General features: G+C 30.8%; 1 protein-coding gene across 1 annotated transcript; it reads right to left on the bottom strand.

Annotated features, from left to right (window-relative positions):
* Window positions 1-15,411: 15,411 nt before the first annotated feature.
* LOC110693613 (probable auxin efflux carrier component 1c) lies at window positions 15,412-21,975 on the bottom strand. Its single transcript, XM_021870753.1, has 6 exons — window positions 19,890-21,975; window positions 18,545-18,788; window positions 17,651-17,736; window positions 16,461-16,618; window positions 15,761-15,837; window positions 15,412-15,657 (listed from the first exon to the last, which is right to left on the bottom strand). The coding sequence occupies exons 1-6, from the start codon at window positions 21,133-21,135 to the stop codon at window positions 15,591-15,593; spliced, it is 1,878 nt and encodes a 625-aa protein (XP_021726445.1). The 5' UTR covers window positions 21,136-21,975; the 3' UTR covers window positions 15,412-15,590.
* Between the last annotated feature and the right edge of the window lie 1,059 nt (window positions 21,976-23,034).

Genomic DNA, 23,034 nt, shown 5'->3' with positions numbered 1-23,034 from the left:
TCTCTTGAAACGAGGGTTAATATGCGACTAATCAGATCCGAATAATATGGGTATCTATAATCATTGTACGGTCAAATAAGGTATTCATCATCAATCATTTAGCTAAAGTAATGTACTTAATAAAACACATGTACTGCAGTGACTGGTAATCATTTTTTAGGAAAAACACATGTAAATATTTTCAGTAAATATGTAATACATAGAAAAGGCATCTAGTGCTATTTTTTAAATCCACTTTTTGGGGTCTCTATTTATGCGTATTTGGACTTTCCTTCTTTTTCATCAATTAGTGCAGTAACGTACAGAAGTTTCACACTTGCATGAGAATAAAGATGTTAAAAACTAGCTTGTAAAAAAAATAAAAAAAAATTAAAAAAAAAAAAAAAAAAAAAAAAAAAAAACTAAAAGTGTAAAAAACTAATCAAATCGACCTTAATCAAACAAAATTAGATTAAAATCTCAAGTTGAATGTACACAATAAATTAACATTAGGTAAATTTATAATACTATCTCCGTTACAGGTTATGTGCAACGATTAGACATTTTTTCTCTCTACTTTATGTCAAACCGTTGCACATAACCTGTAACGGAGATAGTAGATCTAATTTGACCTCACACAACTCAACCGGTTACCCAGTTGATACATCTGCTTGTTGTAATGGGCAACTAATTGATCACTAAAATATCTTTATATATAGGTTTATAAAATTTATAAATATTGCTGACCTATGAAGTTTTGGTCTTATGATGACTGAGCACATAGTTTATATTGCCCTTATCCCTATTTGTAATAGCGAAGGTATTGGGAGCGGACTGCCACAAACAAATTTGCATACGACTGGTTTGGCTGATAAATTTCACTTGTTGGCTGATATGTTTCATTTGTTGGCTTACATGTTTTTTTTTTGGATGATATATTCCATTTGTTGGCTAATATATATATATTTTTTTGTGTAGGCTGATATTCGTTTTTTTGGCTGATATGTTTTTTTAATGTTAAATATTTCGGATGTTTCTTTTGTTGGTTGCTATCAAACATCATCAGTTGACTTTTTTTTTTGGTTACTTGTTTCATGATTTAATTTTTTTAACCTTGTTTAGTTGCACCAAAAATTTATAGAGGGTATGAAGGGTTTTTTTTTTTTTTTCCTTTTTTTTATTAATTAATTAATTTTTTTTTACGAAGTTACTAGTTAGTAATTGTATATAAGTACAATAAATCGGAAAACTCTAGGTGCATAGGCCCTATGTATTAGACATGCGAAGAGGATTTGTAAATAATGAGAATTTAAGGGTAGAAAATATGATGGCAAAAAGTACCACTACATGCATAATAGTACACAAAAAATATTATTCAAATAACTTAATTATACTTTAATTTAATGGTACATTATACATCATAATAGTATACAAAAATGTACCACTGTACCATTTAAAGAGTGAAAATATACCACTGAACCCCATATTGCCCTACTATTTGCATGTCATATACATAAACCCTATGCGTCCAGATGAACAAATCAATATGCTTGGTCCAACTTTATAGTTGGGCATTGAGATCGACTCTTTGTTTCTCCATAGGAAGAACTTTTTCTAGTAAGTTAGGATCTCCTTATCTTCCCCACTTATCATGGGTTGGGCCTATTATGACAAGTAAATTTCAAAATGAAAATAATTTTCAATTTACATTTGTAAGATCTGAGGAATCAATGCCCCCTAACGAAGTATTAGTTCTAGAACTAAGAAGATCTCCAAAGGCAAGCTAAGCTAAACTAATTGCCAAATTAGCTTTTTTCATGCCATGTCAGATTTCAAGTTAATTTTCTTTGGTGGTTATTTTGTATCGCAATGAAATTTTTTTGATGCAGTAGGTCACACCGTGTGGCAGGGGTTACTCGAGTTATTTGTTAGAGGTTTTTTGAGTTATTCAGTCAGGGGTTACTTGAGCTACTCGGTCAGGGGTTATTTGAGGGGTTTGGACAAGGGTGACTAGAGGTGTTACATGGTTAGGGGTTATTCGAGAGGTTACTCGGTCATGGGTTACTCGAGTTATTCGGTTAGGGGTTATTCGACTTACTCGGTTAGGGGTTATTTAAGGAGTTCGGTCAGGGTTTACTTAAGGAGTTCGGTCTGCTATTACTTGAGGGTTCAGTAAGGGGTTACTCGTTCAAGGGTCATTCGAGGGGTTCTATCATGGATTACTCGAGGGGTTACTTGGTCAGGTTTACTTGAGGGGTTACTCGGTCAGGAGTAACTCAAGTAACCCCTGACCGAGTGACTTGAGTAGTCCCGACAACTCGAGTAACCCTTGACCGAGTAACTTGAGTAACTCCGACAACTCCAGTAACCCCTAATCGAGTAACTTGAGTAATCCCGACAACTCGAGTAACCCTTGGCCAAGTAACTCGAGTAACCCCTGACCGCGAAACTCGAGTAACCCCGGCCCTAACCGAGTAACTCGAGTAATCTACACAGGCTGGATACAAAAAATTTACTTAGCTATTAGCTTATTATTAAAATGAGCTCCACTAATTAGTTTTTTAAAATTTAATTTTATTAATTATTAATGCTATACAGTATTGTGTAAATATTTGTCACAAACAAATTGTATATTTTAACTCTAAGGGTCAAAATAATAGCAAAAGACTTTTAAAAAATGCTAGCAAGCCTATATATACAACCAGTATAATGAAATTGCTCTTAGTTGTAAAATGGCCACAATGATACCCCCTCCATGTTTTAATAAGTGTTACACTTTAACTTTTTTCACTATTCACATATTGAGTTTAATTTGACTTGATTAATTTAGTAATATATAAAAAAACAAATGTTATTGTACAATACATGGTTGGATTCGATATAAGTTTACTTTCACAATATCAATTTTCGTATAACTTTATTAACATATGATTAGATAAATTAATGGTCAAAGTAGTGTCTTGACATGTGTGTTTAGTCTAACTGTAACACTTATTAAAACAACACTTATTAGAACACGAAGGGAGTAGCTTAAATTTCAGGCCTTTTTTCTCCAAACTCTGAGCTTAAACAAAACTAATGTATTTCTTCGTATTAACTTAGTTTAGGTAAAAAAAAAAAAAAAAAAAAAAATTAATTTTTCCTCTTAAACCCTCAATCATGTACTTAGATACAGGTAGTGTATTAACGTTTATTATTAGATTTTTTCTTTTTTATTGCTTGATCCATTTGACAAAATCTGAAATCCTGAAATTGATAAGCTAAGGTCACGTACATACCAAATTACTCGTCTTTTAAATCTTTATTTAAACTATCAATTACTCAATTATATTTTCCTTAATCTTGCTTGTATGTTGTTATGTTTCTATCACCCCATTTTAATGCTAAACACGTGACTGATAAACACCGTGTGATTAAAATGAAAAAGAAGTTTCTACTTAGTCTCGAAACATTCATGGATATATAAGAACACACTTGCACACATATAAAATGTACCCATATAATAACATTATTTGACTTGAAAAACTTACATTAGGATTGGATTTTGTTTAATTAGACAACTACGTGCTACACGTCTACACATACCACTTAGTACAACTTGGATATATACTAGGGTACTTCTTTAGATAAACTAGTTAATTAATTTACATGCATAACATTATAATACATACTGCATAAGTAGCTAGTTTTCAATAAGCCCTTCCGTATGATGGTTTCTTGACATAATGTTCCGATATCATCACTCCACCAAATAACCTAGCAGCTTGCGCACTATCAATAACTCTCTCCTTTGGGGGACGATGACCATAATTTTGTGGTCGATTTTGAGTTTGAGTTTGAGCTTGAGCCCTTCTCGGTCTTTGCCCTCTCTTTTCGTCGAATTGCTCTAACAACATGAAGGCATCCTTGGCAATGTGATGGGGAAGGGAAGAATAAGAAGCCATATGATCTAATTTAAGTTGCAATGTGTTTTAGCACTTGAAATTAGAGAAGTGAATAAATGTATATGTTTTTGGATGGTAGGCTAACTATAATGCTAGGCATATATATAGGCTAGAAATAGTGGTTGAAGCTTAATTATATTCCTCACGTTGATTTTTTTATGTTAATTGCCATTATGCAATTCATATACTTGTAGTCTTTTAAAAACCTTTTAATTGGGAATCTAGTTAGTTTTAAATTCACTTTTTCCTTTATTGATGCTCAATTATTGAGTGTCTAATGTTTTTAAGAAGAATCTCTCTCTTATCTAAATAGAATATATATAGAAGTCTAAAGAAAAGAAAAGGACTACTCAATGGGGAGGGGGATGGTGGGGAGAGAGAGTTCTTTCTAGAATACGTGCTCTCAACGCATATATTGCACTATATATATTACCATTAGGAGCATAGCTGCTATTTATTTGGGATGCATATAGGAGGGTTACGGGTAAATTTACATAATTTTGTAATTTTTTATCACTACATTGATATTTTTAATATACTATTATAAATGTATTTTATGCTACTAGTATATAGGTTATTTTAGTAATACTATTTATATTCATTATAAGAACAGTGGTACAATATACTCCGTATGATAACAATTTATATACTTATTTATATCATTTAAGTAATGTTTATTCGTATTTTATAGTTTTTCAAAAAAAAAAATATTTATTTAATATTGGATTAAAATTTTCAAAAATAACATTTACATTGTAGATATTATCAGACTAATTCACGTGAAAAAATGAACCAATCATATTATATATCCTTAAATAAAATATAGTCGTCATTTTTCAAACGGCTGCTGTAAAACTGAATAGTTAAGTTAAATGATGAGCTTTATGCGGGTTTATTCTTATTATTATTATTTTTTTAATAAGTGCATAGCCCATTAGCCCTTGTGTATAACAATTGCTATACATGCGCGCATAAGTGCAAAAATATGCCTAAACGAGCAGATCAGCTGCACATAAGACCGGTCTCGCATTTGGAGACCTTTAAGTCTTTAACCATGCGTAAAGGAGCATGTCATGTATGTGTTCCCGTGTTGGCACAAGACCCTCACAGCCTTAACGCTGCCTAGTAAAGTAACGGATGCACCTTTACGCTAGAATATTTTCTAGTGATTTTGGTTTGCTAGTAAGCTTTTTGGATAGAAAATTATTAATAGGTTCACATTCTACATAAATATTCTCTATATATATTTTGATAGTGAAGTATATGAGTTTAATTAACAACGAATCTACACCTAACCTTAAAGTCCTTAATTAATTGAGCTTCAAGATTTTAGTACCTTAATCATTTGTGTTGAAGTGTTTGTTTAGGAGTCCTTAAAAAAAAGTGTTTGTTTAAGAGAAAGGGAGAGAATACAGATCTTTTAATTAAGATGCATTGTAAAATGTAATCTCGTTATTCTATTTCATCAAGTATTGGATTAGTGCACCATTGGTTGCCGTTGCCACTACCACTAAGAAGATTAGATCGATATATTTATAGAATTAATCATTGATTAATGAAAGATTTTATACTCGTCTAATATCTTGTTGCTAGCTTCTCACTATCTTACATTCTTTGCAAATGATACCAAAGCTAAGCTTTACATCTTTAATATTGTAAAAATAAAATAAAAATTTTCTTTTTATGATACGAATTAGTGCTAGTTCTTTTTTGTTCAATTTATTAGTGATAAATTTAAATTAATAATTCGCAGCTGCCATTCTTTCCCTTCCCTGTAGGACAAATAAAATCCAAGGTTCTAAAGGCCAAAATTGAACCAACACTATTTTTTTATCAAAACATTGGTTGTTTTCACCCTTTATTTTTAAACTATCCGTGTATGTTTGTGCTATTAGTTTTAATGAAACTATATTGTTTGAATTTAATGTTCCACGGATTTATCTATGAAGGAATTATTAAATTTATTGAATTTAGTACTTAACTAGCATAGTGCCCGTACGATGCACAGTTTATAAATCAAATTATTAAACCCGTAGGAAAAATAAAAACAAAGGTAATTCAATCACTAATAAAGGACTTGGTTACTGATGGTCAATAACAAAAAAATTAAAGGAACGTTATTTGAATAGTATTTTATGTTATTTGAATTTCTTTTAATTTTTTATAATGTTATTATTTTAATAATTGAAAAATAATTGAATAATACTCCACATAACTATATAAGAGAAGTGCTTGTAAAAATTAAATAAAAAATTTAAAAGATTTAACTACATAAGAGAAGTGGACTAATTCATTTATATCTCCCGTTGACAAAAAAACTTAAATTATCTTATCATACCATTCGCATCAGTAGCTACAATCAATCTAATATATACATGTTTTATTTACCCGTCACGCACTCACCAAATCTATAGACACAATAATATAATAACCCTATATTTGACCTACAAGTACATATATTTTCCTAAGTTAAGCATTGTGCCAAAAACTGTATATTACTTCCTCCGTTTCTATTTAGTTGACGCGTTTGATTTAGGCACATATATTAAGGGGAGGAGAGAAAGTGAGAGAGAATGAAAAAACAAGTGGGATAGCTCGTAAATGTAAGGTAAAAAAGTAACCCCAAAAGGAACGTGTCAACTAAAAAAAACCTCCTAAAAAAGAATACTTGTCAACTAAAAAGAAACGGAGGTAGTATATAATAGTCATATAACCAACATCTGATTAAATATACTATACAACACAAATACTTCGTATATAGGTATGGATTTATATAAATAAAATATACGGAGTATATACTAAGATTTATCACTACCTTAATTATAAAAAGGTTAATAAAATTCTTATAATAGTGCATGAACATTTATATCTCTAAAATTGTTCTTTTACATATATTTCTCCCATTTAATTTTAAAAGCCTTAAAATTGTCTCTTGAATTCGCTAAATTGATTTAAAAGGTTATGTTTATTTCAATATTTAAAGCCATTTATTATTTTCATTTCCTTTTGTTTTAATTTTTCTATTTAGAATTTATTAGACTATTATATTTCAAGATCGAAGTCAATATCTTTTTACCGTACAATCACTAAATCAAAGTAGCTCAACTAAAGTTTTGAACATTGCATAGCTACACAACATCCAACACATTTAATGACTACATGCAAATAATTTTAATAAAATTATGCATTTGATATAAGTTATTAAACAATTGAACTATATATAAATTTTGATAGGTTTATATCTTTCATATTAACAAAAATTTACAAATGTTATTATTATATTTTGAAAAAAAAAAATATAGACTTTGGAGTTTTGTATAAGATAGATAAATGATAAGTTAATTCCCGTCATATATATGCATTGAGTTGCTCGATCATTTTTTTTTTTGTGTTCTATCCGGTTCACCCTTTGGGCTAATCCAGATTCGAGCACTACTAAAATTCGGCTAAATTGCGACCGTTTTTCTACGACCGTCTGAAAAAACGGTCGCAAAATATGAAATTTGCGACCGCTTTTTATGCGGTCGCAATATTACGACTGCTTTGACAACGGTCGCAAATTTGCGACCGTTTTCAGCTTTTAAGACGGTCGCTAGGATGTTTTAACAATTAAAATTTTTTCTAAATTAAAATAAATCGTTTGCGACCGTCAAAGATGGTCGTAAATGACATAATCTAGGACCGTCCAAGAGATGGTCGTAAATGTCATAATCTGCGACTGTCATAGACGGTCGTAAATGGCATAATCTGCGACCGTCCAAGAGACGGTCGTAAATGTCATAATCTGCGACCGTCAAAGACGGTCGTAAAATTCATAATCTGCGACCGTCAAATAGACGGTCGTAAATGTCATAATTTGCGACCGTCAAAGACGGTCGTAAAAAGTTTTTTTTTTAATAAAAAAAATTCGGGTATAAATACTCACCCATCTCACCTCAACCCTAATTTACTAACCCTAACAGCCGCCCCTCATTTTCACGCCTCTCTCCTCTTTTCTCTTCTTCTTTCCCTAACCTTTCCCCTTCTCTTTCCTCTTCTCCCCGATCTCTTTCCTCTTCTTCTTCTGCTCGTCCCTCCGTTTAGGCAATAAAGAATCCTTATTCAACGAGAAACAAACGAATTATGGTGTTAATGGTCAAATTCGACAATAAAAATTCCAGATCTGGAGTTTTGTGGTCGAATTCGACCATATGAAACATTAGAGGAAAAAATATTGACAAAGGTGGGTTTAATTTATGTTTGTTTTCGATTTATGAGGGTTTTATTTCATTTTTGTTGGAATTTTTGTTCGAATTTGTTGGTTTAATTGTTGTGGGTTTATTTTTTTGGGGTTTATTTTTTGGGCGATTTTTTTGTTTGATTTTTGTTAATATTACAAAGTATGTTTGATTTTCGTTGCGAATTTTGGGTTGATTATTGTTAATTTCTTTTCGGGTTTGATTTTTTTGTTGATTTTGGTTTGATAATTGTTTTATTTTCGATTTTGTGGTTTATTACTTTTATTAATTCGAATTTCCATGTGTTATTCATTCGAATTTTGCTGTTTTTTTTATTTTCCGTTGAATTTTTGTTTGGATTTTTTTGTTTTTTTTTTTGGGTTTGATTTTATCCGTGTTTGGGCTAATTTTTGCTAGTTTGTTTGGTTTTTGTTATTTTTGAGTTTTATTTTCGTTCATTTCAATTTGGTTAATTTTGTTTGATTTTTATGTTTGAATATTTTGTTCTTATTGGTTTTATGTTTGATTTTGTTTGATTTCAATTTGGTTTTTTTTTTGGTTTGATTTTATCTGTGTTTTGGGTTGATTTTTGCTGGGTTTTTTTTTGGGTTTCATTTTCGTGGTGGCTGGTTAGGATTGTCGAGGTGATTGGGTGGTGTTTTCGAGGTTTTTGGTTGGTGGGTAAAGGTGGTTGGTGTGTAAAGGTGGTTGGCTGGGAAGAGGCAGTGGTGGAGTTGGCTTGGGTGGTGGGGGCGTGGTTGTGAAGAGTAGGGATGGGGGTGAATTTTCTTTTTTTTTTGTTTTTTTTTTAATTTTAGCGATGGCTAAAAGCGGTCGCTAATTTCCAAAATTGCGACCGCTGCTTTGACCAGTCGCAATTGTTTATATTTACGACCGTTTTCCTTGCGGTCGTTGAAATTAATAAAAACGGTCGCAAAAAATCTGCGATCGTCAAACAGTCGTAATAATTTTTTTTTGCGACCAAGTAAATAACGACCACCCCTTTACGACCGTTTTTGCTATTTTCTGCGACCGTTAGAGGCGGTCGCAAAAACCTTAACTTTTAGTAGTGGAGGATCAGTTCTGGATTGTTAGGTTCCACTCCCCTCCCGATTGTTGTTGCAGGGGATCGAATACGGGTCCTTCCTACCAAGTGTAGTCTCAATCACCACTACACCAACAACCTGTACACTTGGTATGGAGGACCCATGTTATAAAATAGTATATTATATACATATACTTTTTATGTTATAAAAAATATTATACACATACTATTTTACACAAAATATATTAACTTTCATACTATACTTAATTACATAGAATGTAAAGTACATGAAAATAGTATCATACCTACATTTCAGTAATATAATTAGAACTTAAACAATATGACTTATTATATAATGTTTAGGTGTAATAAAAATGACATGTATATTTTTTTATTATAAAATGTTGATTTGAAAGTCTAAATTATAGTCAAAAGTATTACTATGTATAAAACAACATAAATTATTGAACATGATTGTTGAATATCTAGTATAGTACATGAGCAATGCACAATTTTTAAATCAAAATGTTAGTTTTTCTAAAAAAAATTCATAAGTAATAGCATTGTTAATACTTAATACGAATATTACAATTTTAAACACGAGTAATAGTTATAATACATTTTATATCTATTTAAATGTCTAATTCAATTTAACTTTTATTCTTCTTGTTTAGATTGGTTTTTGGTTCAATTTTTTTTTATGTAAACAAAAGTCATTGTAAAAGGCATTGTATAGAAAATGAAAAGCCGATTAAAATTAAATTTATGTTCAAGATTATATTTTTTTTTCCAAGACAACATTTCGGCTCAGCATTCAGTATTTGTCAAGGAGTACAAAAAACGATAAAAGTAATTTTTACACTATTTTGTATTTTTATCAAAATAAAACTTTTGTATTCATCTGATAACTTGCATTGAGTTGAGGATAATTTATAGACTATTTTGGGTAACTTTTACCAATAAAGCATAAATAACTTTCATTCATTACAGGGTAGCTTTTATAATAGGTGCACAATATTTTATTGTACATCTGATTTTTTTTAAAAAAAATGTTTGTATTGATTTCATAATTGACGTCAAACTAAATTCTATTGATTTTATTTAATTTTCAAAAAAAAAAACAATATTATCCTTTCAAAATACGAAATATTTGTTTCCTTAATTAATTATGACACTTTAATCATATTGTTTCAAATTAGTTATTATTCTTTAAATTGACTACAAATAAAGATTGGAAAGACGTTATGGATTATATATAATATTGGAAAGTATATATTTTATTATTAAAAATTAAATCAATATTTATGTTAGGAAATCATGAATATCTTATGCATGTATATAAACTTGCTTTTATTGTTTAAAGTTGAACAAAAATAACTATGCTTGAATAGGTAAACAGTAATTATATAGATATATTTTATACATAAGACAAGCCAATGAGAGTGACATTTGTCATCCTCACATTGAGGCGCTTGTCTTTTAGTATAATATATAGAAGATTGGTATATAGTAAAATCGGTTTGTTATATATATATATATATATATATATATATATATATATATTCAAGCTCTGGTGCCAAATATTTGGATCCAATCTCGAAAACTTTATCAGCTAATTAAGTGGTTGGCATTAATAAGGAGGACGCTCTATATATATATATATATATATATATATATTCAAGCTCTGGTGCCAAATATTTGGATCCAACCTCGAAAACTTTATCAGCTAATTAAGTTGGTTGGCATTAATAAGGAGGACGCTCTAGCTATATATATATATATATATATATATATATATATATATATTTATATATATATATATTCAAGCTCTGGTGCCAAATATTTGGATCCAACCTCGAAAACTTTATCAGCAAATTAAGTTGGTTGGCATTAATAAGGAGGACGCTCTAGCTAATACTAACGACAGGCTATTTTTACATAATTACTCGAAGTTATCTCACATGTATGATAGATGAGGATTGTATTCAAGAGGTCTCAATCTACTTTAGTTTGGGTGGGCTAAAAGTTTAAGAAGGATTCTTTCTTAACCAAACTGAATTATTGAAGAAGAATATTTATGAGAAAATTCGATCTGCAAGACCGATGATATGGGATCAACTTGTTGATTAAGCTACAAATGTCATTCAGTCAAGCCGACCAATTTAATTTGATAAGATATAAATTCCTCCGTATATTCGAAAATTCAACTTGCTTTAATTTGTATAGATTTTATTTGAGTGTAAAAAGTAAGAAAGGCGACTAGAGAAGTAGAGATTATATCTTTCAATACATGTAACAATTTAACATGGATGACAATATGTATGAGTAAACTACTACCTCCGTTAATGGGAAAGTTGCAGATAACCATTAACGGAGGTAGGATTATGTATCCATATTCCATGCTAACATAGGGATAAAGTAAAATTTGTAATTCTTTCTAAAACCAACGAAAAAGAAAAGTAAATATTATAGTTCATTGTTTGGGAAATAAAATGAGAAAATTATACACATATTTTCAATCAATTAAAGCTAAGGTTAATTAAGCATTCTAAATAATATAGTGGGTAATGCAATGCAAGTTATTGCTATACATGAATTAAGGAGTGATAAGTTTTAAGATCAATACATATATACCTCGTATCTCAGGGCTTTACCCTTCGTTTGCACCCAAAAAAAAAAAAACATACCCCGTATAAGATGGGACACAAATAGAAAACAAGTATCAATGTATATATTTTTTTATTGTTGACATTGCGCATTTAAATTAGGACAATGGCAATAATTGAGGTTTATTATTTATTTTTGGATTGTTGACATTGCACATTTAAATTTATTCCTCTTAATTAAATTTAAAGCTAAATTTAATATTATATTTTTTGAAAATATCATATAGATGCAATCATTGCATTACAACTCTTGCACGCATAGATTACTAGATTAGTATTTAGTAGCAATACCTATTTATATTATAAAGATGAGATTGACAAACTTATTATTACAAGATGCCTTGAACTACAACCACCACTTAGTACAACTTAAATATGGTACTAGGGAAATTCTTCAACTAGTTGACATATATTCATGCATTACATAAAATTTACATACACTACATATTTTTAGTAATAAGCCCTACTTCCAAAGGAGGATTTCTTTCCTTTCTTAGCATGATAATGTTCACAAATCATCACTCCACCAAATAATCTAGCTGCTTGCTCACTATCAATAGTTCTCTCCATTGGCGGACGATATACATGGATTTGTGGCCGAGTTTGCGGTCGAGCGACCCTCGATGTTCGCTCTCTCTTCTCGTCCAATTGCTTCATCAATATGATGCCCTCCCTTGCAATATGAGGAGGAAATGATGGAGACGACATGACAATGTTTTCGAGTTTAATTTAGTTGAAATTGTTTATATGTTCGTTGTTGGATGATAGAATTATATGCAGGTAGTATTTATATACGCAAATTTGATTCCATGGTAACGCGTATTTACTAATCATATAGAAAATATGTTGTTAGGTTAATATTATTCCATGTTGATAACATTTTTTATAATTAATTGGTAGAATACATGTACATATAATATATAAATAATCATTATAGAGCTTTTTAACTTTATATTTGGAATTTAGTTAATAGTTCACTATGAATTTATTCTTTGTTTTCTACTTGTATATGACTATATGAGTCTTATTTATTTATATTAAATGTCTCTTTCATGATTTCATTTTATCCATCTAAATAGTACGTAGAAGTTTAACTTCATGAGAAATGAAAACAACTAAACAAAACAAATAAGGAATATTTAACAAGTGGAAGGGAAGAGTTAATGACAAATTTAAGACATATGGATAAATAACATAAATTACTTTTTAAAAAATAAAAAAAGTCCCTTTCAGAGATATATTCCATATATAATTGAAACATAATCAGCACTTCTTCCATTTCTAAATAATTGCAACACGTACTCTTTCTAAACAAATTTTGCTCATTTTGTATATAAATAAATTTTGACCACATTTTTACTACTTTTCCGTATTAAATTAATTACTTATTGTATCACTTTTTAATTAAGCTATTTATCCCAACTTACTTGCTACAACTACAGAACACCATCTAATAAAATTTGAAGTCATCAATTATCAATTAATCTTTTAAAAAATTGTGGTTAACTTAAATTATCAAAGTAGCTAGTGCGACAAATATACATACATATAATTAGTCATAGGTAATATTTTTCTTACAAGTTTACATACATATATAATTAGATATATTAGTGGTTAAAATTACACATCAATTAATGAGCATAAAAGACAAAGTATTACGAATATGTTTCGACAGAAAAAGTACATAGAGGGGAGATCTTTCAACAATAAAAGAAAAGGAGGGAAAGCGACCATTCAAAATAAAGAAATGGGCGGTGCATAATTATTAGAAAATGCTCGCAAAATTGAACTAACTTGAGAAACTATAAGAAAATTAGCCTTGGAGAAAAAAAAATTGGGAAGGTGAGATGCCTTCAATAAAGACCTAAAGGAATCACGTACAAAGAACTATGTAAGATTATAGAAAGGAAATATTTTTTTACGTGGTATTATAATTTTTAAATAGATAAAAACGAATATTTGGTGAATTTGGCTCTATATTTGCTTGAAGAAGCAAAAAATCAAATGGATCGGAATATTAATAGAGATACATGAACCATATGTTCCTTTAATTTTGCTAGAGGGGTGCAACCGGAACAAAATTCAAGCTCTTAAAAACGACTTTATGTAACAAGTGGAAAGATTTGGTCTCTATAATGAACGTGTCAATGACTCAATATACGTGTTATGGTCCATGATCTCTATTGTATTAGCCTATTAGAGTATTAGGCAACAAGGACGATAGAATAATGTCCATCTAAAGTACTTCAATTGTCTATAATAGTTATTTTCTTTTTTAAATTATTTGGTGTATGCATAATTTAGAAATTTAAAGCATACACTACCTACATATATATAGGGTTTTGAATCAACCCGACCTAGATGCTTGAATTGACACCATTACATTTACATGTGTGAAATGTATAGATATATATAGATATAAATATAGAACTTCATAATTCTTAAAGAGGAAAATTAAAAAAGGGCATTGTCTTGATTTCAAAGTTAAGTCTCCTAGGATAGTATGGAGACACTAGATCTATTTTAGGCCCATATATAAGCATTTGCAATAATGTCGTCTACGAAATTGTATTCAATGCATCACCAAGAGGCTTCACTAAGTGACCAAGTACTTGTGGAGCTTTTAAGCTCTTTCAAACTGGCCTCGTTCATCTCCTATGCAAAACAACAAGATAACGTCTTCCTAGCCCAATAAAGCTTAGAAAAAATATTAGCCAAGTAAAAAAAAAAAAAAAAAAAAGGAAAGAATTACAAGGTCGTCATAATAGTTGATTGATAGGTTTTTGGTTAGAGTATAAAATATATTCTTGTGTCTCAACCATCAGCTTAAGATTTTGGTTGAGATGTTTAACTAATATGGTATCAGAGCCAATGTGACATAGAGGTCGCAGGCTCAAATCTCATCCACCCCTCCTTCAAGTTAAATTAATTCGCGTCAAGTATGGGAGGGCCTGTGCTACATCCACATTTCAAGCCTAAAGGGTCTTTCATGTGAGGGAGAGTGATAAAGTATAAATAATATTCCTGGGTCTCAACCATGGTTGAGATGATCCACTAACATTGATATGAGCAAATCTTATGATCGTGTTCAATGGGTATGCCTTGTAGCCCTTGTCCACATCTAATTAAATTGAATTTCTTAAATATTTTTGTAATTTGATTATGGGCCGGGGTGTTAGAAATTATTTTTAAAATCCTTGAAATAAAATTTTGATCATGGAGTACATGTTGTGTAGAACTTAATTTCGCAATTTATTTATTTCAAGGAATATAAGTGTATACATAATCAATAACTTTAGATTAGTTAAGTTTATGAGAATAAGTTCCTATAAGATTTGCTCATCATGTTTATTTTACAACTAAAATAACTTTTAATAACATGTTTAGCTAAGTTTGGTTAAATTTACATAATTTAAGTAATCTCATCAAATCTGATTAATAGAATACACCATGCATGAGTCATCCTTTTACACATATAATAAATCTCTTTCATTATGATCTCGTATATGTTATGATGAACCTGTTGAGGAGCTAATAGCTAAAGGTGAAAAGAGTTAGTATAAACTAAAATTTTCAGGATTCATTTTATCTATAAATAAATGGACTACAAGCATAATTTTACATAATTTTTTGCAAAGAAAAAAACTCATAAAATCAACCTCTTACTTACTCCCCCTTATCCCTAGAATTAATTAACCACTTAGTCTTGAAGTTTACATACAACAAATTAAAACAAAGTCTATAGACCCAACAAAATGTAGTAGAGGAGTGTGATTGGTAGCGCGATTAGCATTCCAAATATGACGCTGCATAGAAATTAGATAAAAGTTAATAAACTAATTTAGATAATTAATTAAGAAAATTTGAGCATAAAGATAATTAATATCTATTAGAGATGCTTGTAATTACCCTGTGCTAAGAATATCAGGATGAACATTGTACTCCTTGGCGAATACAAAGGGAACTATTCCTTGTGGGAGTGCTGCCTGTGTTTTGTTCAACAATATTAAACCAAAAAAGACATGAGATTTATATTCAATAACGTCTTTTGATTAGGGTTAGAAGATGTACTAACGAATTTGATAAAGTACTTGTAAAATAGGAGAATATAAGAGATATAACTAAAATGAATCAAAAGTTATTTCACCTGTCACCAATTGATTTATTAATAAAAGTTCGCTTAGGTATGTAAATGGTTCAATCTCAAGTTTTAGCCTCTTACTTGGGTAACACAGGTCTATTTTTATGGCATTAATGAATCATGTATTGAGTTGAATATATACTAACCTGAGTTTGCTCACTTATTAAAAAGTAAATGAGATAGGAGATAATGAAGTGATCCAATTTTTTGTTGTTAAACCTAATTTTTAAGAGTAAAAGAGGGTTATTTAATTTGTTAAAAACTAAGTCTAATTATCTGATTAAATTAAGACGAAAAGAGTATTACTTAAAGGAGGAGGTATCAGTTTAATTTCAAGGCACATACATTGATACATACCCTAAACGAAAGTAAGGATAATATGAAGTATAATTTCAAATTAATTTCATAGAATAAAATCATAAAAAGGTTGATTAAAAAAAAGGTGGGATAAAAGTGAGAAGTAGTGACCTGGACGATGGCAACGTGTAAAAGAACACCACGAAGGCCAACAACAATGGAAGCAGCAGCCATGACAGCTGGGCCAGTTAGGAATCGTACTGCCATTGAAAATGTTGCTACCGAATTTCCACATGCTATTATCCTTGGTTGCAATGCCATGAACAATCCTGTATTTCATTTTTAATCACCCACAAAATTAATATCTTAATTTTAATTAACTTAATTAATCATAACTGATCTTTTCTAAAAAATATGCATATTCTATCGTTATGAAAATTCATGTAATTTAATACTGATTTTGTTCAAATTTATTTGTCATATCTATCAATTGTACGTGTAAATAAACTTAATTGATTCATATTGTTTATACTTGGTACAAGTGAGTATTAATTAGTTTCAAACAAATGTATTCAATTCAAACATACACTCCTTTTAAATGCTTTGTGGTATAGAAAATAAGTAATTACTTTACTAAATATAAACTAGCATTTCTCATACACTAGTTAGCTCAGAAAGTGACAGGTAACAGGTGATAAGTATTTTAGGGAAAATATTCAACTTATAGGAGGGTAAAAAATACCACTGCATGTATAATAGTACTATTAAGATAACTTATACTTTAATGGTATATTATACAATACATGCATAATGGTCCATTATAATGTACCACGGTAGAGTCACTTTTTTTCCAGAAGCTTGTCAAATTTATATTTTTGCCCTCCTATATGCTTTGTAAATGCATATCAGCTAACTTGTGTATATATTAAGGGATAAAGTGAATAAATAAATAAACTCTACAAGTCTACATAAGACTTTGCTCTTCATTTAATTAAGTCCTATATATATATATATATATATATATATATATATATATATATATATATATAGATAAGTATATATAAAATGTACTCTAAGATTTCCAAAGTATGATGATGCCCAATTACATGATTCCAATAAGTATTATATAGGGAAAATATTCTAATAATGAAAAGGCCCACGGTAAGACATGATTACAAGCACTAGGAAAAATAGTTATATTGATGACATACACTTGCATTAAGATCAGTTGGCTAATACTTGCTGGTTAACAACTTTTGACAATAAAAGTAAAGAGAAAAAGAGAAGAGCGCATGTTTCCTGATCTGAAAAGCATAAAGTAGAGAAAGAGAAACACAAAACTAAGAAATGTTGTGACTGACCTAGACTGAACATGGCCATGCCAAGCCCTGCATCCGACAATATCGATATCGACTTTGCTATTATGGCCGGCATCTCTACGTGATACCTATATCACACCACCATAAACATACATGTAACAAACCCACATATGTGTCAAATCGAGTTACGTTATGATTAAGTTTAAGCAATAACGCGCGTTTGATAGACAGACAGTAATAAATAACATTAACAGTAATGAATATACTTATATCACACCGCCATATACACACATATAACAAACCTACATATGTGTTAGAACGAGTAACGTTACGTTAAGTGATTAACTTTAAGCAATAACGCGCATTTGATAGACAGACAGTAATAAATGACAATAACAGTAATGAATTCTTATGTCACACCGCCATATACACATATAACAAACCTACTTATGTGTTAGAGCTAGCGAGTAGCGTTACGTTAAGTGATTAACTTTAAGTAATAACGCGTGTTTGATAGACAGACATCAGTAATAAATGACAATAACAGTAATGAATTTACATTAAAAGGACATCACTTTTGTTCATGTAAAAACCCCGTGCATGACCAATATAGCACTTATCCACAACAATAAGTTTATGATTGAAAGTGAAATTCTAATTGCAACTTTAAAAGGTAACGTTGCATTATTGCATAGTTAATAACTTTAAGAAATAACGCATGTTTGATAAGGAGTGAGTAATAAATAACGATGACAATAGTGGATTACAAGCACGAGATCATAACGACTTTTGTTCAAATAACAACCACAACCCGCGTGTGACTAGAAACAAGAATGTTGATCCAAACACTTATATCCAAGGCAATAAATTCATTATGCAAATTAAAGTGAATTGAAGTTACAAATACTATTGAATACAAGTAAAAGAAAAAGTTACCTGAAGGAGACCAAAGACCAAGTAAGGCCAATTAAACTTGAATAAGTGTTGGGATTTCTAATAAGTTTCCTCCAAACCATGATGAGTATGAGTCTTGTCATAACACTAGCTGGTGGTAAAGTTTTGGGCTTTCCATCATCCACTTTCGCATGCTCTTTCATTTCTCCTTCTATTCCTCTATTTCCAAAGCTAAATTCATCTCCATTCATGAATTCTTCTTGATTATTATCTCTTCCACCCTCCACTATATTGGCCATTAACAATATATTTAACTAATTAATTAATATTTTCTACAAATTAAAATAGTAGTAGTATTAAATGACAATAATAATACAGTATACAATAATAAGACAAGAATTGAATAAACGTTTTAACTTGTCAATCACAAAGTAGCTTAAAATATTCATATTACGACAAATAATTGTACGTGTCCAACGGTTATACGAAATATTAAACATTTACGGATTTGTATCTTTTATTACTTTTATTATTAATTTGTGTAGCCTTGTAGGTATACGATGAGCACATACCTACCTTAAAAATACATAGACATACTCCGTATCTTAAAATAAAAAGATTAATTATGATTTATTTAGTTATTCACAATATATTATACTCCATACTTTATTTTTTATTAAAAAAACTTGATGTGTTATGTGTAGAATTAACTTTTAGAATTCAAAACACTTTTCCAATGAGTATTCTTTACTCAAAATAACTATCCATGTAAAACTAGTTCCAATGATAACTAAAGTAAAAAGGAAGTGAATTTTAATTTGCTACACCAAATACTTTTGATAATTAAAGTTCTATTTTCATTTCAACAATGAATAAAAATTGTCTTTATATTATAATTGCTCTAGTCATTCATACCATATCATTATTCCCACCTCAAAAAACTCCATTTTCCAAATTATCTTTTTATTTTCCCTTGCAATATTTTGGAGTGAGTATCATTTACAAGATTCAAAATATGCATGCGACATTGATGAATCCAATGAAAGATGGGTCAATATATTGGGTAGGGACATTATCGGAGTGGCAACATTATCTTACAAGTGATTAACAAAAAAAAATATTAATTTCAAAAAAATATCTAATCAAGCAAGGTAGTGAAAATAAAAAACGTTAACAATAATACTACCTTTCGTTACAGGTTATGTGTAACGATTAGACATTTTTCCTCTCTATTTTATGTCAAATCGTTGCACATAACCTGTAATGGAGGTAGTAGTAAACATTGCAACATGAATACATTCTCTATACAAAATTAATAGTCACATGTTAAAGTTCATTTAAACTAATAACGTGACAACGAAAGATGTAGAGAGTGATAAGTAATTACCTTTACTAGGAGACACATTCATCCGAACTTCCTTAATAGACTGATCAGCTGCAACACCATAATGATCATGCCCACCAAATACATCCGATACAGGGGAATTACCAGCACTCCATACAAACATATGAAGATCCTTCCCAGCTTCATCTCCACCCTTAGTCTTCTTCGCGGCCGCGTTACTATTAGTATTAGTATTTGTACTCGTGGTTGTTATCGTGTTCGTAATACTATTGGTTTTAGCTATTCCAGTACTACTATTATCCTTCTTAGTAGGAGAAAACATCCCTGGATTAGGCGCGGGATATTGTGTGTACTTCGGCTGCTGAGGCCTGTTACTATTACCCCCATTATCTTCCTCGAAGTTAGAAGGTCTTGGAGTGGGACCCCTAGAGGTGGTCAAACCTAACTCGTAAACATCTCCTGCACCAAAGTTTGACCTCCTTCCACCACCACCACCGGTCATTGAGTAGAAATCGGTGTGATTAAAACTCGACCCTCGCGGTGTCGGGTTCCTAGACGATTGTAAGGAGTAAATTTCGGCATTGGTTAAATTCGACGGCCTAGGAGTCGTCGAAGAAAACCCGTGTGACCTTCTAGAGAAAATATCGGACCGTGACGCGTTAGACCTGCGCACGGTCACGTGTAACTTTCCATCTTCTTTTATTTCGGCCTCGGTCTCAAGGACCTGCCGCCCGTCTAATGAGACGACATCGGAGTCGACATGGATCGACACGATGGAGGCGGCAGAGTCCGGAAACTGTTCGGATATCAGCATCCTAGCTGCTCGATATTCGAACATGAACAACATTAACGTGTACCAAATGATACATTGTAACACAACAATTTGTACCATAAGACTACCCGAAAAATCCCCGTACATTCCTTTTAATAAAGGGATACCCATAACAAGTGTGTTTGGAAGCGTTGACAATGAAAATAACGTGATCGTCCACTCGAGTGAACCGCGCTTGCTTACCCTACTCCAGATCGCAAGCGCGGTCAGGACGATCACTTTTTGAAGAGTATCCGCCGCGATGAACCTTAGGTTCATCGTGTACGGGTTATTACTCGAAATGAAATGGAACGAAAGAAGTGGAACCGCGAACAACGCTACAAATCTATTAATACCCGAACATTGATCGGGACTAAAGATTTTCCACCACTTAACCGAACCGTAAGCGAGGATCATAGCCACGTAAAGCGGCACCATGGCCGTCATTACATGGTAGAAATCCAATAGAGTGATCATGGTCGTGTATTTTAATTTTCAACACCAGCAAGGAAATTCTCAATGGTAACCCAAATCGTCGCAGTTAGTTAGTTACTAGCTACCTCTAGCTAGCTAACATAACACGATATAGTATAGACAGATAAATAGATAGATAGATGGATACGACGTTGTATGTTTGTTTATACTGATAGAAGGTAAGAGTAATGAGTAATGAGAAAAGATAATAATGGTGGTGGTGGAGATGATGATGAAGAAGGTGAATTGGGAAATGGAAGGGGGAGCATGTGGGGGTTTGGGTAAATGGGATAGATAGATAGAAAGATGGGTGGGACTTGGGAGGAATTCAGAGTATGGGTTTTTGGCGTGGTATTCTTTTGAGTAATAATATAAATATACAACAATGCAAGTACAATTTAGGACTACACAAAAATAATAGCCTAGTGTGAGTGTGAGTGTGAGTGTGAGTGTGAGTGTGAGTGTGAGTGTGTGTGTATGTTTGTGTGCTTTCAGAGTTGCGCGACTGCCAAAGCCTTGCACTTGCTACCCACCAAGAGGTTGTACTTGGGGGGTGAAAGTTGGTGTATATTTTAATCCTAACTTTTATTCTTTCTTGTTTAGTTTTATTCTTTTTGTGTCATATACTTTTTCTTTTTCTTTTTTAATTGTAATATTTTAGATAGGATTGTTGAAGTTTTGGATTAATGGTTTTATAGTCATTACATCCTTTTATGTGAGAGCTTTTTAAAGTTGATATATTAATGCGGTATATATTAAATCTGACCTTCTCTTCTCAAAAATATTACGGAGTACTACCTCTGATTTTTATTATTTGCAACTTTAGAATATTTTATATTTCACAAATAATACCCTAAAGTTACAAATAATAAAAATCGGAGGTAGTATATGAAATTAATAAGTTAATCTCATTCATGACGACTTTTCTATCACGCTGACTTTAACACTATGTCAAGTGACGTAAACAATCAAAAGTCCTAACTTTGATGAAGTATTATTTAGTTTTTGTTAATGATAGGATTTTGTTTTAGTTTTTTCAATTTAGAGGTGATGAGGCTCAGACTGCATCACAAATTCCTATAAAGTTATAAGTTATTCGGTTATTGACAAAATATATTTACATGGTTTGCTTGCAATTAAGCTTTATAATTCAACCATTTCTATAATTCCCTGTCTAAATGTAATGCAACTCTCTATGAATGACCAAACGACCACTTGTTTTGTGTACAACATAGCAACATGTAAATTTTGACTAAAGTACACAACAGAAAGTGTATCTACTTTCTACAATGTGGGTGATCGAGAGTAAAAGACAATGTCCAACTTTGATCTATAGAATTAGTAGATATAAATTACTGTTTTAAATAGAGACATACATCATCATATATTATTATTTTTTTAAAAAAAAAAATGATTAATTGTAGTAGAACTTGCCACTTAATAGTAGTTTATATTCTTAGAATAGCCTAATACTTGTATGATTTTAAACGAGAATAATTAAATTAGGCAAAGATGAATATCTGAAAATAGAAGCTCGTTTTATCTTTTTGAGCATATAGCTTTAATATTTGAGTTATGCTGAGATATTATTAACAAAATTAAAAGTTGAATATAATTTAAAGGTAATGGTACTATTTTAATATTTGTGAAGCGGAGTTATATGAAGTTTTATCCACTTTAAGAGAAATAGTAAGTGAATGATAGACTTTAATTATCTAACCGAGGAATGAAACTTTTATTTTAAAAATTAAAAGTGTATGTTAGAATATGCTTTTAATAACTAGAAAACATATTCTTGTATGGTTTTCTGTTTTGGAGCCTATTATGGTTTTGAAGTAGGAGTACTATATAAACTCCTTTAGAGATTAACCTAGCAACTTAATCTTTACTTTTTCAATATCA

Source organism: Chenopodium quinoa, unplaced genomic scaffold, assembly GCF_001683475.1.
Source record: "Chenopodium quinoa cultivar QQ74 unplaced genomic scaffold, ASM168347v1, whole genome shotgun sequence".
Classification (NCBI taxonomy): domain Eukaryota; kingdom Viridiplantae; phylum Streptophyta; class Magnoliopsida; order Caryophyllales; family Amaranthaceae; genus Chenopodium; species Chenopodium quinoa.
This window is presented reverse-complemented; position numbering and strand designations above follow the sequence as displayed.

Bases quoted from the DNA above. Each gene is read 5' to 3' on its own strand.
- LOC110693613 (XM_021870753.1), bottom strand. From the start codon at position 21,135: ATGATCACTCTATTGGATTTCTACCATGTAATGACGGCCATGGTGCCG. The intron at 16,619-17,650 runs GTCAGTCACAAC...AATGAAATACAG, and splicing joins CATGGCCATGTTCAGTCTAG to GATTGTTCATGGCATTGCAA. The intron at 15,658-15,760 runs GTAATTACAAGC...ATTTCTATGCAG, and splicing joins CCTGATATTCTTAGCACAGG to CGTCATATTTGGAATGCTAA.